At 35.7% G+C, this 16046-nt stretch overlaps 5 protein-coding genes across 11 annotated transcripts; 2 read left to right on the top strand and 3 right to left on the bottom strand.

The window, feature by feature from the left end:
* Positions 1-1500: 1500 nt before the first annotated feature.
* Ast (protein asteroid) lies at positions 1501-5210 on the bottom strand. Of its 2 annotated transcripts, none has more exons than XM_071704541.1 (3): positions 5070-5210; positions 4784-4987; positions 1501-4685 (listed from the first exon to the last, which is right to left on the bottom strand). In XM_071704541.1, exon 3 carries the CDS (start codon positions 4634-4636, stop codon positions 2333-2335), a length of 2304 nt encoding a protein of 767 aa, XP_071560642.1. In that variant the 5' UTR covers positions 4637-4685; positions 4784-4987; positions 5070-5210; the 3' UTR covers positions 1501-2332. The 2 variants fall into 2 exon arrangements, with proteins under 2 accessions (XP_071560642.1, XP_071560641.1); XM_071704540.1 differs by having other exon boundaries at positions 4784-4982.
* On the top strand, positions 1632-2140 carry LOC139771617 (uncharacterized). Its single transcript, XM_071704543.1, has 2 exons — positions 1632-1922; positions 2003-2140. Exons 1-2 carry the CDS (start codon positions 1632-1634, stop codon positions 2138-2140), a joined length of 429 nt encoding a protein of 142 aa, XP_071560644.1.
* Positions 5211-5636: 426 nt separating the features above from the next.
* Ccs (copper chaperone for superoxide dismutase) lies at positions 5637-7709 on the bottom strand. 2 transcript variants are annotated; one of them, XM_071704532.1, is made up of 7 exons: positions 7446-7702; positions 7157-7355; positions 6682-6871; positions 6552-6618; positions 6297-6478; positions 6095-6213; positions 5637-5770 (listed from the first exon to the last, which is right to left on the bottom strand). In XM_071704532.1, exons 1-7 carry the CDS (start codon positions 7458-7460, stop codon positions 5760-5762), a joined length of 783 nt encoding a protein of 260 aa, XP_071560633.1. In that variant the 5' UTR covers positions 7461-7702; the 3' UTR covers positions 5637-5759. The 2 variants fall into 2 exon arrangements, with proteins under 2 accessions (XP_071560633.1, XP_071560632.1); XM_071704531.1 differs by having other exon boundaries at positions 5637-6213; positions 7446-7709.
* A 521-nt stretch (positions 7710-8230) lies between these two features.
* LOC139771610 (uncharacterized) lies at positions 8231-13211 on the top strand. 4 transcript variants are annotated; one of them, XM_071704525.1, is made up of 7 exons: positions 8231-8335; positions 8418-8745; positions 8833-8909; positions 9164-9245; positions 9371-9578; positions 9747-10951; positions 11219-13211. In XM_071704525.1, exons 2-7 carry the CDS (start codon positions 8686-8688, stop codon positions 11426-11428), a joined length of 1842 nt encoding a protein of 613 aa, XP_071560626.1. In that variant the 5' UTR covers positions 8231-8335; positions 8418-8685; the 3' UTR covers positions 11429-13211. The 4 variants fall into 4 exon arrangements, with proteins under 4 accessions (XP_071560626.1, XP_071560629.1, XP_071560627.1 ...); XM_071704528.1 differs by having other exon boundaries at positions 8239-8342; positions 8567-8745; XM_071704526.1 differs by having other exon boundaries at positions 8250-8342.
* LOC139771612 (protein O-glucosyltransferase 2) lies at positions 12774-15975 on the bottom strand. 2 transcript variants are annotated; one of them, XM_071704530.1, is made up of 8 exons: positions 15677-15975; positions 15285-15503; positions 14584-14795; positions 14307-14518; positions 13986-14230; positions 13677-13911; positions 13142-13441; positions 12774-13063 (listed from the first exon to the last, which is right to left on the bottom strand). In XM_071704530.1, exons 2-8 carry the CDS (start codon positions 15446-15448, stop codon positions 12944-12946), a joined length of 1488 nt encoding a protein of 495 aa, XP_071560631.1. In that variant the 5' UTR covers positions 15449-15503; positions 15677-15975; the 3' UTR covers positions 12774-12943. The 2 variants fall into 2 exon arrangements, with proteins under 2 accessions (XP_071560631.1, XP_071560630.1); XM_071704529.1 differs by having other exon boundaries at positions 12774-13441.
* Positions 15976-16046: the final 71 nt, after the last annotated feature.

Below are 16046 nucleotides of genomic sequence, written 5' to 3'. Positions count from 1 at the left end.
AAAATCGTCGTTCGATATCTCTCGGTTTCAATTCATATGGGACCCAATTTCCTTGCTTTTGGATGTATCCCGCGGCTTTGAGTCGTTTCGAAATAGCTTGTTGAGTAACTTCCAATGTTTTTGCGAGCTCTTCTTGCGTTTGACACGAATCTTGATCGAGTAATGTTTTTAATTCTTCATCTTCAAACTTTTTCGGTTGACCCGAACGCTCTTTGTCTTCAACACTAAAATCACCACTTTTAAATCGTCGAAACCATTCTCTGCAAGATTTATCCGATGGTGCAGATTCACCATACACTTCCACAAGCATTCGATGCGCTTCAGCTGCACTTTTCTTCCAATTGAAACAGAAAATCAAAACTTCCCGAAAATGGTGCTTATTTGGAACGAAACTCGACATTTTCAACGCAGTAAAAATTAAACTTGTTGTGCAAAACTCAAAGGCTTGTAAACAATATTTGGTTGACAGATGTTGACACTTCACGATACAGCAAAAATCAGCTGTCGCCGTCAACCATTTATAGCACCTAGAGCCATCTTTTAAAACGGACCGAACTAAGTTGTACACCCAATAAAAAAAATAGTTTCTTTTGCACAGTTTCCAACTTAAATCACTATCTCATTCTGCGTTGAAAGTGTTACATTTTTATAAAACAGATATGATTTGCAAAGTATACAAAAGAGATTTATTAATATAAACTGATAACATTATTTACAATTATAAGAGGAAGATATAAATATGTATACAAATGTACTTGTTATTCTGTAATATATGTAATTTAACAAAAGGAACATATATTGGCCAGAAACATCCTAATTAACATCTTAATTTCTAACATTATTCTTCTAAAAGTTTATGAAAAAAATAACACTTATTATTGCAAAGTGAAACTTGGACAGAATTATTCTATACGTTGAGATTTATGTGAACTTTGAATAACAGTGTATTTCTCTTAATGTTGCATTATATGTATATATGTATAAGTACATTTTATTTGTTTAAGACTGATATTACTATATCATTGGGTAATAAATAAAGAAAATATTCATACGAAGTTTGACATCATTATAATATCTTCCTTCAGTCTTAAATACTATTTTCTGCAATAGAATAGCTTCGTGTTTTATGAATTCTATTATTTTAAAATTTCCCTGATTTTATATAATACAAAACAAAACAAATAAATCTATTCATGCGCAGTACGGATTGCCAATTACGTCCAATCAACAAGTTATGTCGTCTAATTGTCAAAATTACTTGTATCAAAATAATATACAGTCAAACCAAACTAATATCAAACCAATATTACTAATAACATTGATGCATCGAAGACTGTAAGTTAAAATATTACAAAATTATTTGTGTGCGCTTAATAATATATGTCAATGATAAATTTTTCGTCAAGAATTTTGCCAGAAAAAAACATTTTGTTAATAAAAGATTTTATTATAAATCTTATTTGTACATATTTACATTTTTTTTAACATTACAACTCTTGATTATAATATATATCCATATTTTTATTATAACAAGCAGATATACATAGATATAACTCTTTTCCTTATTTTTTTTTACACATAGCACTACCGATTAGAATAAAATGTTATAACAGAGTACATTTCGCATTCAGATGGAGAAGATCCCAATAACGCCGCAAATGCTACGTACAGCCGTGAAAGATTTACAAAAATTCCAATTATTTGTAAAATCAAATAACTTAAGGGATCATATACAAAGACATTATCCTGTTGAAACTGATTTCAAAGCTCTCGAGCAGGAATTACAGGAGAAATTGAAATATGCTGTTTGCGTTGGATTGCTTGCTAAACAGGGAAACGACCAATATTATATACCAACTTTACGAGAAGAGGCTAATTCTGTTAAAACAGCGATCAGCGCATTTTGGGAGATGTACACAAACGTAATACATAATCTCACGTTGATCTCTTTTACACCAATCTTTGTACTGTGCAAAAAAATCCTTTTATTTCATTTATTTAGAACAATCATCAGTTGCCTAATATGAGAAAGAAAAGGCCAGGTGGCAAAAGATTACTAACGTATCAGAAACGAAGGGATTACGTGAATTCCTCTAAGAAAGAAGAAACTGATAGTGATGAAGATTTAGATTTTCTTTAATCTAAGAACCGTGACTCTTAAACATCAGTGTTACAATATAACTGTAAATCTTTTTAGACATGTTTCTATGTGACATTCTATGCAATACAAATTCTTTATATATACATATAAAAATGAATATATAACATACAAATTTATATAATACGTGATCTGTAGAGACACAATTGTACTCAGTTTAATTATATAAAAAGCTTAATGCTGCATGGCTCCAAGCACAGAAAAAGGATTATTTACATCGTAGAAGGATACTTCTTCGCTGGTGCTTTCGCACATTTTTTCTTCTTCACAATTTTCTTCGTGTGTAGCTTTCTTCTTTTCATATCTTTTTGTTTTTTGCTTTTTACACTTATTGGCTTTCCACTCCAGTGCAGTATCAAGCAAAGGTGTGACTTTTGATAAAAGTACGTTAAATAAACGCGACAAACTCGGGGAATCTTGCAACATTAAATTGATGTAAACTTCAACGTTGTCACGTTTTTTAAAATTGCTACATAAATTGTACAATAACGTACCATTGAACACAGTAGCAACTTTGGTTGGTTCATATGGATATCCCAATAATGCGTTTAAGTTTAGAATATGCCTCAAGCAATTTTGAAACTCTGCAAAACCATGAACAATTGTAATATTGAATTTTTTCGGTTGCGTATACAGTTTCTGATCTACTTCGAAATTAGATACGAAGAATGCAGCTGCAAGTAAGCAGTCATCAGGATTAACCTCGTGAATTGCATCTGCAAGTGTAGCATTATTTGAGTATTGTGGCCGATAGTTTGTTGTTTTTCTTTGGTGTCGAATATTGTCCACAGTTTTATTAAATCTCTGACAGAATTTGCTCAGGATTCTATATAAGCCTATACGGTAATCGATTATGTTAAATAACAAAGCGAATAATAAAGCATATACGTGACAATTAAATTTAGACGGTTCCTGTTGTTGACCTATCCAGTACTTCATGGTTGCAATATACAACATCCAATTCGATGGAATTTCGTTTATGTAACTTGCATTAGAGATCGTCAAAGCGGTATTTATAATTTCTCTTCGAATAACAATGGATAATTCTCTCAAGTTGAGTAAAGAAGGTAGTTCGCAACCAAACATATTATCGCTGTACTCCAATTGATAACGCTTTATCCCCTTATTCTCGTCTCTGGTTATATATTCCATGTTGGTTTTCTTTCCTTTGACTCCTGATATCAACAATCCATAAATAACACCTATAATTTTTAAACTTACATGAATAGATGAAACATGGGAAGGATCTTCAATCTGCGTAGGACAAACATATAACTTTCTTATTATTAAATCTATGAAATAGGAAGAAAATCTGCACTGTTTGAATTCATGAATAAACCACTTAGGCAAATTGTCAACCAGAGACTCATTAGAGACCAACTCTCTTTCTTCAAGTATGCTTGCTATTTCTTTGTCTTCCGTTTCCTCCTCATCGCTCAGTTGCGTCTCATCGGTCTTTTCATCGATATACGTCAAATTATATATATCACCTTCAAACTTGTACATTTTGAACATATTCTGCATGCTTGCCTTCGAAAAGGCTTCTGCAGAAAAACCTAGCGTATGTAGCACGCTCAGTGGTGCATTGATATAACCATTTATTACCATTTCTATTGTATTTAATACGCGTTTGCGTTCTTGTTTCCGTAATCTACTCAGTATCCCTATTACGGCTTCATTTAAACTGCGTCTTCGTAGCCATTGAAACGTGACGTTTATACGCCGTTGTTGTTCATTGTTGAATCTCCTTTTGTCCATTTGTGGCAAATGACGAAAGAAGTTTTTAAACATGTGTTGCTTTACATAGTCATTCCCCAATAATACTGCTGCTAAGAACAACAAAGACTGATTTAATCCGTAGTAAACCCGGAAGAGTTTCTCAACGCGATAAATTTTGCAGCGTTTCATGTAACCTCCGCCTGTCGGGTTACGCACTACGTCATGTTCCAGCGTATTGAACGGTATGTATAAAGATCCATAAATATAGAAATCAGAGTCGTAGCTCAATACAGGACAGTTTAGAATGCGTGCTATCGCAGCTATGGTATTGTCTGCTTCAAATATGCACTGTGCGTATCTGATGCCTCTCTCATTCATCACATCTTTGAAGACCTCTTTTAAAAGCAGCGGAAGAAATTTAGTCCTATGCTGAGAAGACAAGGTATATCTTAACGCAATCTCATTCTTCTGTTTAGTTCGAGACACAATGGTCTTCAGCTTCTTGTCTTCGCAGCCACCGTCAATCAAAACTAACGGAGTGACCTTGCAAATTAAGAGTTTATCGAAAAAATCTCTCACGCATTGCGCATACTTGTCGTAGTCGCCACCGAAAGCGCAATTGCATTTCACGTGCCACATGTATAATTGACAACATATATTATTGCCATCGATTACTAAATAACTGTCGTGTAGCGCGTAATGTTCAAGGTAGCGCTCCGAATCATTCGATATGTACGTTGTTAAACCAGGAATCCCCATTCTGATAGTCAATTTTCTTTAAAGCTTTATTTAATATCCACACGAGTTTCTGTAACAAAATATTTAACAACGATATTTCTGGCATTTCTACAAGCTTCTTTTTACTGCTTTATATAATTTCCTTATTTCTGTTTATTTATCACTTACATTGTGTTTGTGATTAAGCCTAACCTCAATGTGTCCGTTTTTAACGTTACGACTAAATGAAGTCGAAAGTTATAGTCAATTTCGTCAAGAAGATTAATAAAGTGATTTAGAAGTGAACATGGTTTAAGAATCTTTTGCGCGAGATAATCCAAGGACAGAGTTAAAAGCGCTTTCCTATTCCATAGCCATTTGGAGTAACCTAACCTCCGAAAAAAATTTTTAACGTTACATTTTCTTTGTTGAATTATACGCAGTTGTTACTTCCACCAAAGTTTCTTCTACTTACTTTAGCATTTCCTTAATTTATTATCATTGCTACTTCTTCAAGTAATATTATAATATATCAGAATAAACTATAGGCTTGTATACATCTTCATAAACCTCATAAATTATATAGCATGAACGCCATGAACCAAATACATAAGAGAAGACAATGAGAGAGGGGCGACGAGGTAAAAAATGCCATGTTCTTATTGGATATTTTTCAAGACTTGTTTCACTAGTCTAGCATGGGACAAATCATTGGCCTAGTTTACACCGATCACTTGATACGCGTATTAAATAGTAAATAACTAGTAAATTAGTTTGATTATTGGCTAATCAGCTCAAATATACTATTTCATACGCGTATCAAGAGATCGGTGTAAACTAGGCCATTATCTAGTATAGGTCACTATCAAGAATGGCTACTCCAAAATTAAAAAAATTTTTTAATATAAGCTAATCATGTTGAATATACATATACAGGACTAGAGAGATAAGGATAAAGTATATAATGATAATGTAATGTATGTAATTTAATAGAAATTCGTAATTAAATTTAATATAAATTTGTACATAAAGAGACTAGATATCTACATAAATATATTTTATTTTACCGAAAAGTGGTACATTTATTTCTGTTCAAACGAATTCCGAACATGTGTGTGTGGAAAGTTGTTTGTTAGATCAATCTAGCGCTATGTCTCCGTGTTAATTATAAATTTGCTGAAAAGAAAAAGTGTATGAATTATATAATCAAATTATTTCTTGAGAATTTGTGTTACTACAAGATCATATATATGATTACTAGAAAATTCCAATTCTCACACAATTGCTTATTTAAATAGAAAATATAAAAAAGATTAGGAAAATCCTTTCTTCCTCTTTCCTCTTTTTCTTTCCTTACATGAAATATTAATGAAAAAATTTCGTGGACTAATAATTAGCAGTGTACAACAAATCTCGTCGCATAAAGTGATTGTAGCTAAACTTCAAATATTCAAATTAACGTGCATATTTTCTCATTTGACTCTGTATAACTTTTTGTACCATGGTTATTCGCACGTGCCCGATCTCTTTCGTCCCATAAAGTGAGTCCGTCGCATGCGCAAATCTTCTTCGTATTTTGAAATAATCCAGATGATCTAGCTATAATGCCACAAGCCAACCTGTAGGAGGAATTTAATGTAAAATAATTAAATAAGACACAGTCAAGCATCAAGCTTGACACAATAATAATCATTCCGTATACCTAGCTCCACTATTCCCATTTATCTTAGATTCTGGACTGTCGCCCCTTCCAAGATCGTCTGAATTCTTGGTAAAAATGAGAGATCTGCCAATAATGTCAGGTATCTTAAGAAACTTGTCTATCCTCCAAAACGTAGCTCTGCCAGCAGCGTCTGCTAGGACATTACCAAGATCACCAACATGCTGCAATTGCAGGCAACAGTGACATCGTTAAAATATACCATGAGATCTAAGAAATCTGACGTTTTATATTTACCCTCTTGGACAAATCATCCTCGGGACCACCGTGTGGTGAATTATTTGGGTTAAAATGCTCGCCTACACTGCAATAAAAATAAAATTTATACTCTAAGCGTCAAGTATTTTGCTTTTGCAAGCTCACTTACCTGTCACAGCCGTTGGATATATCACCGCACTCGTGTATGTGCATACCGTGCTCGCCCGGAGTTAAACCGTCAATCGTACCGTCGATGATACATCCCTCTGGAGTTTCTGCAAATCTTATTACCCCTCTGATCTGATTACTCACGCTGTATCCTGAGTTTCCGCCCAGCATTGATACAGCGCTTAATCCATCTGCAAAGGTAAGTGTCTAATTTTAACAATCACAAGTAGTTATGTGTATCATTAATTCTACCATATGTGCATGTATAAAAACATATTCAATATAGAATATAAAAACATTCAAAATAAGCTTTTTAGTCTTCTAGATAGTTATTTTTCCATAACTCCTTTTTTTCTTTCCAACAGTTCTAAAAACACGGTGTCTTCAGAAATCGTGAATGAAACAGGCAAGTTGATTGTAATACACATGAAAAAATAGTATACTATACATAACAGCATAGCAAAATTTGTTTAAACCTCCGAATCCCTTCAACACTGCCTGTCTTCCAGTCCTTTCGATTCTTTCCTGTATGACGGAGTAAGGTAGACTTGTCTCAAGGGTGACCGTGCCGCGTTCTAACGATATGTCGACATTCCGGATGCCATCCAGATCCGCTAGACTCTTGGAAATTGCATTGACGCATTTCTCACATGTCATATGTACCGCAAACTCGATCTGCAGAATTAACGTAACATTACAGATTTGACAATATTTTATTTCCTCTCTCCCGATTCGTCAGTGACGAGTATAAAAGTAATTGCTCACCTTCGCTGAAGCCATTTGCGTATACGCTTGTATCAACGTGATAAAGCAATTTTTTTATACATGCCGGTCTTATATACGTCGTACATACACCGGCGAGTGCTCCTATCTTTCATTTATTTATTTTTTTTTTCTTAATTTGTTACCAACAGTCTGGCCAATTTTCCAGCAGCAGGGTTTCCAACAGTTTCTTAGTTCTTTGGCACCTCCTCCATCGTTCTCGCATCTTTTTTCCTCTCGCGGGTTAATCAAATTGCAAAATGTGCAAAATTGCTCGCAGCAAAACTTTTATGCAATTATATAATTGTCGTTCCTTTCTTACAATTAGTCTAATCTTTCTTTCCATATATTAAGCAAAAATTGACTATTCTGTCGACGTTAACGAAATAATCAAGATATCGCTTGATAAGTTAGTCGACAATTAAATTAATCAGAGTTTGGTCGAAATCATCCTTAATTCAACCGGCAGAATTCTTTACAGCAAAACTGTTACGCAACTATACAATTAATTGTCATTCTTAATCCACATAAGTATAAATATCATAATATATTATAAGTACAAATAGTATAACTATTGCTCGGATCAGGTAGTCGCTAATTGAATTAATCGACATTCGCCGTCAAATATAAAAATTTGTAAAATCGGACTGCGAATGCCGCCCTTATTCGTATTCGCGCCATTCGCGGTTCTCCATAACTTCCGGAAGAGGATGCGAGTTCGCGTGCCCGCCGTTGGTAGCGCTGCTCTCCCAAGCCTTCTGTTTTTCGCGGAAGCTGTCCGATCTCTCGTGTCACCCAACCCCCGAAACTGGATGCACTTCGCGAGGTAATTGACGATAATTACCACACGCGTCAGTTACGTTACGGCAAAAAATACGCTGCACGCACGACTGGTTTGTGGTTAGACATACATATATACATATACATACATACATACATATATATATATATATATATATATACGTGTGTACATAGCACGCGGGTTGAGAGCTTGAAAAAAAAAAAATAGATTTCTGCGCTGTCCCCGGCGGTCCCGCGCGAATGATCTCGCGCCTCGGACACCGCGGGAGCACGCTCGGGAAATACGACGGAGATGGACGTACCAGGGTTTAAGGTATTTCCAGGTAACTATCCGCGATAGCGTGACGTGACGGAGGATTATCCCCCTCGGAGAGTGCCCCGGTCCCCTTCTCGGTGAAGTCTGCTCCAACGTCGTGACGACTCGTGAGTTGTCGCTTCGAAAATGTCCGTGACCTTCGCGCAACGCGGCAGGCCACCTCCGAATCCTACCCAGATACAAAAGGTAAAGAAGCTGACTGTGGCTTCGCAAAAAAAAAAGAAAAGGAGTAGCGTAACTGTGTATATGTATGTGTTTGTCACGTTTTTCTAGATGCTCGATGAGAATAGCCAACTTATACAAATGATTCAGGAGTATCAGAACAAGGGCAAGGCACAGGAATGCGTACAGTGAGTGATCGGTGCAGCGATTATGCGTCTCTCGGTGTTTCTCAGTTGATTCTGATTAGAAAATGTTTCTTGCGAAGTGATTTTATGTAGCAAGAATTAAATATTTTTGTTATCATGAAGATCCTTAATTTCGTACCGGAGTAATTTTTTTCAGCTGTACATACCAGAGACGAGTACCAAAGAGGATTGTTTTCTCGATACATTAGGCAACTTTTGTCAAGTCAGTTAGTAAACCTGTTAAATTTAATTTTTAGGTACCAACAAATGTTACATCGCAACTTGGTGTATCTGGCGTCTATCGCTGATGTAAACCAGAATCTCCAGAATTTATTGCCTGTAAGTAATAGATCTCGTGGGATAATGAACGTAGTTAAAGTATATTATAGATTCAACCAAATTATTGTTGAACGAAATTTTCACAAACAATTGCATGATTTAATTAGCTATTTTTTTGTTTCAAGGTACCTCAAGGTATTCCCAATGGTCCTCAGCATGGGATGATGAGCCCACAAGGGCTTCCAAGTGGTCCGGGTGGTACAGCTGGTCCCGGAGGAGAAATGCCGCCAAATACACAACCAACAATGCCAATGTCGACGTTTAATCAAGGCCAACCAATGGCACAAGGTTATCGCGGACCTGTGATGCCTGGCCAAGGACCTGCGATAAATAGTACGTTATACTCTAACTTGAATTTTTTTATTAATAAAAACCTTATTTTTATTCTAATTTAAAATTATATTAAATGATAATTACATGTTAATTTAATATGAGGTATAATCATAACTCTTTTAGCTCCACAGATTATTACCAGACATTTTAATCTTTTAAAATTTATAGGGCCTCCAACCGCACCAGGTCCGCAGCAGTATAGAGGTCCACAAGGTTATCCTCAGCAACCTTCTCAACAAGGTTACCCTGCTCAATATACTGGTCAGAATCCTGCCTCGAACTACCAAGGCCCACAAGGATCCGCGTACACTCCCGGTCAACCAAATCAGTACGGACCGCCAAACGCTTCTCAGCAGCAAGGATATAGTGCAGCGACGCAGCCAAATTATGGTCCTCCAACTACGGTGAACAGTTACGGTCCACAACCAGGTGGTTATCCGCCACCGGGCACGCCTCAACCACCTTCCGGATATGGGCCACCACCGCCAAATCAGCAAGGCTATCCGCCTTCGAATGCCTCGCAGCAGAATTTCTCATCAGGTAGTCAACAACAACAACCAGGACAATATGGCAGTCCTAGTCCACAACCAAATTATCAGCAGCCTCCGTCCCAAGCGCCACCTCAAAACGCGTACGCTACTGGACAGCCCGGAAGTTATCCCCCTCCTTCCTCGCAGACATACGCGAACAATGTACCACCGCAAAATTACCCACCGCCTCCGACAACTAGCGCGACTCAGCCCCCCCAACCTGGATCTCAGCAAAACGCGGGTCCCCAGCCCAATTATGTTAGTCAACCGAGTCCAGGTCCTGGCGCGACGCAGTACGGTCCCACCTCTACATCTCCGCCATTTAGCACTTCCTCCGCGAGCGGCAATACTTACGCCCAAAGCAGTCAGCCGACAAGCACACCGTCTGCCTCGACGCAGACGTATCCGCCGAATAGCGGTCCGCCACCGACGTCACAGGGCGGAAGCTACGCACCCCCGGTGCCGCCGGCCCCCTCTGGATATCCCGTTCATCAAACACCACATCCGACATCGCACCCCCCGCATCCACCGCCACCACATCAGTCACCACATCAACCACCGCACGCCCCGCATCAGCCACCTCACCAGCCAACTCATCAGTCATCCCATCAACCACCCTCGCATCAATCACCACACCAGCCACCGCAACAATCTCAGCAACAGTCGCAAACAGCTCCGCAGACGCAACAGCAACCGTCTCAGAGTCCAGCTCCGAGTGGATTTCAGCCGCCGTCTGGTCCACCGCAGGGTCCCGCCCCACCACCAGGCCCTCAACAACAACCTGCTTATGGACCCACCACGACGCAAACATATGTGCCACCGACTCCAGGAGGGCAACCTCAGGTATTGTTCGAGTAATCTATATTTGGCTATATTGGACATAGTTTTAGATTTATTAGTTGTTTCGTGACAATTGTGTAATATAATTTTTTTACAGTTTTCTTTATGTAGAAAAAGAAAACTTTATTTTCCTTCTTAAATTATTTATGTTTGAAACGTCTGTGAAAAATTATGTAATATGCAAGTATGAGCAGCTAATTAAAACATCGAGTACATTTACGTGAATTTATTATTGACATATTGAAAATTGAGAGCATCTTGAATTAATAGATTTACAGTCCGCATCCGCCACAAGGGGGACAACACTATGGGCATCCTCAGTATCCTCCTCAAAGTTATCCTCCACCGCCAGCAGGACAAGGATATCCACAGTATCCGCCACGACCACCTGGTGGACACATGCCTCCTCCACCTGGACCACAAGGGCCACCTCCACCTAATCAGTACGGAGGTTACGGTTATCAGCCACCCACACAATAAAATACATCAATAACTCCCAGATTTACATAAAGTTTAGATTGATACGGATATCAAGAATAATTTTGTTTATGTTTTTAATTACTTTATGTATTTTTTTTATGTTAATAACATACTTTCATCTCATAGTGTAAATTCACAATATTTATCTAGACATTGTGAATATCCATGTTAATATCCATGTTAATATTCACAATATTTATCTAGATATTGTGAATATTCATGTTAATATCCATATTAATATGAATGTCTAATATAATTTGAATATAAAGGGTTCAATAAAAAGGATGAGATTTTTTTTAGATTATATAAAACAAGAATTATGTAAAGAACTTAATTTAATTTAACCTTATGTGTTAAGATTGGTAATAAGAAAAAACTCAGAACAAAATTATATATAAATTATGGGAGATGCTTTAAAAAAACTCCCCAGTTGGACTGGGGACACTTAGATTATTTACAATTCTTTTGATGATCCTCAGTATTTATATTATGTATTAGATATTTTTTAAAAGTCTGATGATATAAATAATTTATATATAATTTTGTTTTACATTATATACGTATATATTATGACAGAATAGTAAATCTTTTATCATTATTATTATTATTATTATTATTAGTTATAGATCTCGGTGAAATAAATATGCCAAAATATTCCAAATGGCTTTTAACTCTTGTGGCGAAACTTCTAATACGAAAAAATGTAAATTATAGTACGTATAAATACTATTAACAGTTTTTTTTGTATAATTTGTTTTATTATTATTTTTACAAATTAGAAAGTAATATAAGTATTTGTCGCAGACTTATTATGTTTATTTTCATTATATTTTTTTATATTTCTACTATTTTGCGCACAGTAAAGATGATAAGCCTCAAATTCTATTTTTATTACGAATACATACGTAATTTTTTATTAATACGATTAAAGCATAAAACAAATTGAAAGTCAAAGAATTATGTAACTATGCAATGGTACAAATGCCATATGTAAGAATATATATAAATGTTTGTTCCGATTTTTATTTATGCTATTAATTGATATAAGGAAATTTAATTTCATAATATATGAATATGAATGTAAATTTTCCACATTAAATATTATTTGCAGTAGAATTCGCGATACAATTGAAGAGAGAACATCGTAAATCTTGCCACGCCTTGTATTTATCCCATAAATATTTTTCGAAGAAAATGTTGATAATTGTACAAATGATGTATCTTACTCAAGTTCTCGCGACATGATTTTAGATTAAATTGAAAAAATTATTAAATATATAAAAATAGCTAACAGGTTGTACAAGCATTGTAAAAGAGAAGATTTATTAAATATTAGGCAACCATCTGTTTTTCGAGATCATGTTTCCTTTTATTTTTGACATTAGACATTAGGTATGAAATGTTAGTAAACAAATGTGCACACATGATAGACGATACCTGTATGACAACGTGAATCTGTTAAAACTTCATTATATAAATAAAATCATAGAAAAATGTTGAAAAAGATGTTGAAAATTACAATTCATCTCTAAGGTTTGAATTCCTAGAATGACATTGACAAGAATGACTAGGTTGTGGTACTTCTTCCATGTTATTTAGTACTTCAACTTTACTCTTTAAGCGTTTACTCCATTCCTGAAATATAAAAATTGTATTATTTGACAAGGCTATATACCCAAGAAAAATATATAAAATAGAACTTTTTTCCCATACATGAAATAAAACTGTATAGTAACATAATATATCACGTGGTAATAAATTATCCCTGACGAATTGTCTGGCAGATTTAGCAATTTTTAATCCGTCCTCGTCATGCTCCTTTGCCCACATGATCTTTTCAACGAGATTCGACAGATCGCTTTTCACAGGCACATAATGTAATCCGGGTGTAAGAGCTTTGTAAAAAAATTCATAATACTTGGATTCTTGCTTAAACACCAAAGAATCTCCAGATAGTAAATACGGGAATCGATAAGCTGCTACTGTGCCATCAATATTCAATTGATATTTGTACTATAAAAAAAATTATTAAGTGCTAATGTCAATACATATATCTGATTTTTTTTTATTCTTTTCCCTAACATAAACAAAATTACATATTGTCGTTTTTTAAATATTTGTATACAATTCCAAATTAATATGTATCTTGAAAAACAAAGAAAAACTCAATAATATCATAGAATATGCGTCAAATTTGACTTAATACCAGCTTTATTTGTTACAGGGAAAGTACGGCTTTTATATTTACCTCGAAAAACTTGAAAAATGATACATAATTTTGTGCAGGCCCATATTTATCTATTTCATCTCTAAAGAAGAAGAAATTAGTAATGGAGACATTGAAGAGCTCCGGATGCTTTCTTGAAATATCTACTAAGTCAAGGCGTTCCCTTCTGGAATCGCGTCCACGCCAAAACAATTGCTCAGTCTTGTTTTTCCATGGCAGTCCATTACCTTGTACGGAGAGTGTGTCTAACATTACCCTGTTTTTTCAGGCATATCATATTGCGAATAAAACGACAGCTTAGATTATTAGCATTATCGAGGCACGTTATACCTTCCCATCGCTTCCAGAGATGATTCTGTGATATCATACGTAGGCATAACAATATCTTTCGTACTTTCAGATCCGCACCATGAAAAAATAGGGTGAAGCGGGCCTGAATCGGGAACAAGTGGCCAGTCGCCCAAATTCGCGAAGAATTCAATATCCGGCAGCGTCACTTTGCGTGCAAGCGACAACAATATAGCATCCATAAATATTTTGAAGCCAACATGTTGACCGTAACATTGCCTATAAACCTAGTTTAATCTAGTTTAAATCAACATTGATAAATAAACACAAATTATAAACAGATGACTATAATATGATATTTACTCTGTTAGATTTCAATACGTAATGACAAATGCTGACACTGGTCGGTCGATCGTATCTTTTAATAATGCTTTCACGCACTTCGTCAAAGTCAATATTTGAGAATGGAGAGAGATCACGATGTATTTGAGTATAATTTTCTTGACACTGATAATGATCTAGCCAGTTAATGATTGATGGATTCGGGCAGTAACATTCTTCTTCGTAAACAGGACCTAGAGACACAGTTTTTGTTAGATTCTAAGGTTTTGCGAAAGAAAAACATCAGGTTCACATATACCTTTGATCTTTGAATGAGGCATTGGCAAATCTTTTCCCTTGATTTTTACTTTAATCTTAACATTGAAGCAGGTATTGAAAACTTTGTAGCGCATAATAAAACTTCCATCTTTACAGTCAAAAATTTGAGTCCATACGCGGCATGATACACCTTTGAGAGATTCTCCGTATACCTGCCCAGCGATTATATTCTCCCCGGGAGATTTTGTCAAACTAGAAACAACATAATATAACATTATATGGATCAGATAACTGATAGAAGAAATACTAATTGCAGATCTATTTATAATTTGTTCTCAGAAACGCTTGTAACTGAAATTACTCCATCTTTTATTACGCAACTGTAAATTTTAGAATATTGTATGAAATTCCTTCTCTGGATTTTCATTATTGTAATAAGTACCATTGGGATCGTTATCCCTAAATCTTTAACATTAGAATCATTAGAACAATCAACTCTGCCAAAATTACGGGTTTCAAGTTTCTTGTTTTAAATTACATAAATTATTAAGGTTTTTTTGTTAGAATTTATGTTAACACTTGTCAAGAAAAAAAGGATTATATATCCTAATTTATTTTCCATCAAACTCTAAATTTCAAAGTTCTATAGGACGTCTACATACAGCAAAATAATGCTGGTTCTAGTGTCAATATATTCTTATACACTTGTTACTGCTTCATGTATAATTGCCTGATACTAACTTTCTGCCGTGCGAATCCACGAGCTGCAAAAAGAAATATCTGGCACGCATGGTAACTTCTGCTGGTTTCAATCCTGGACCCCATACAATTGTTTTCAGTGGGTCCACATCAACATGCCTCGCTCCCGTGCAAACGAGCAACGCTAGGAACGTTGTCAGGCGCATACTTCTTGCAAATATTTAGACAAACAATATGCAAGATGGTACGGTGCCTCCGCGACTGAAAAAAGATTGGCAATTTGATTTCTCTGAAAATTGATCAGGAGGATTTTTGAGGTTATGACGGATTCGCCTGTTTATCGTTGACATTTTAATTATCTGTATGAAGAGAATAAGGCCTCGTATGACGGTTTATTACACGATCATTCTTGTTTCCTTCGAGCTTACACTCACCTAAGGTGCTATCGTAAATGCAGAAATTTATCGGTAGCTGTCGATAGAGCCAATAAAGCCGGTTGCTCGATTTGCCTTTGACGGTTGAGAAATTTCTTTATATTCTGCATCTACAGGCCTACAAGCACGTGTGTGTGCACATACACACAAATAAAATTCCTTCATGTATATCACATCATCACATGTCTCACAATCAGCTTGATCCTTCAAAACTTCTTGGAAGCTCCTTAAACTTCTCTAATAATTTACTTGCATGTTGCTAAACGAAAGAGAAATTATAAATGACTTTATGTTAATAATTATAAATAACACGCGATCTTATTCAGTATTCCAGGAATAAAATGAATGACGGTTTTAGGTTAAGAGAAGA

This window comes from Temnothorax nylanderi, unplaced genomic scaffold (genome assembly GCF_030848795.1).
Source record: "Temnothorax nylanderi isolate EJ_2023f unplaced genomic scaffold, tnyl_v1.0 TNYL_tig0041_pilon, whole genome shotgun sequence".
Lineage (NCBI taxonomy): Eukaryota > Metazoa > Arthropoda > Insecta > Hymenoptera > Formicidae > Temnothorax > Temnothorax nylanderi.
Note: the sequence above shows the minus strand (reverse complement) of the source record. Positions and strands in the feature narration are given on the sequence as shown.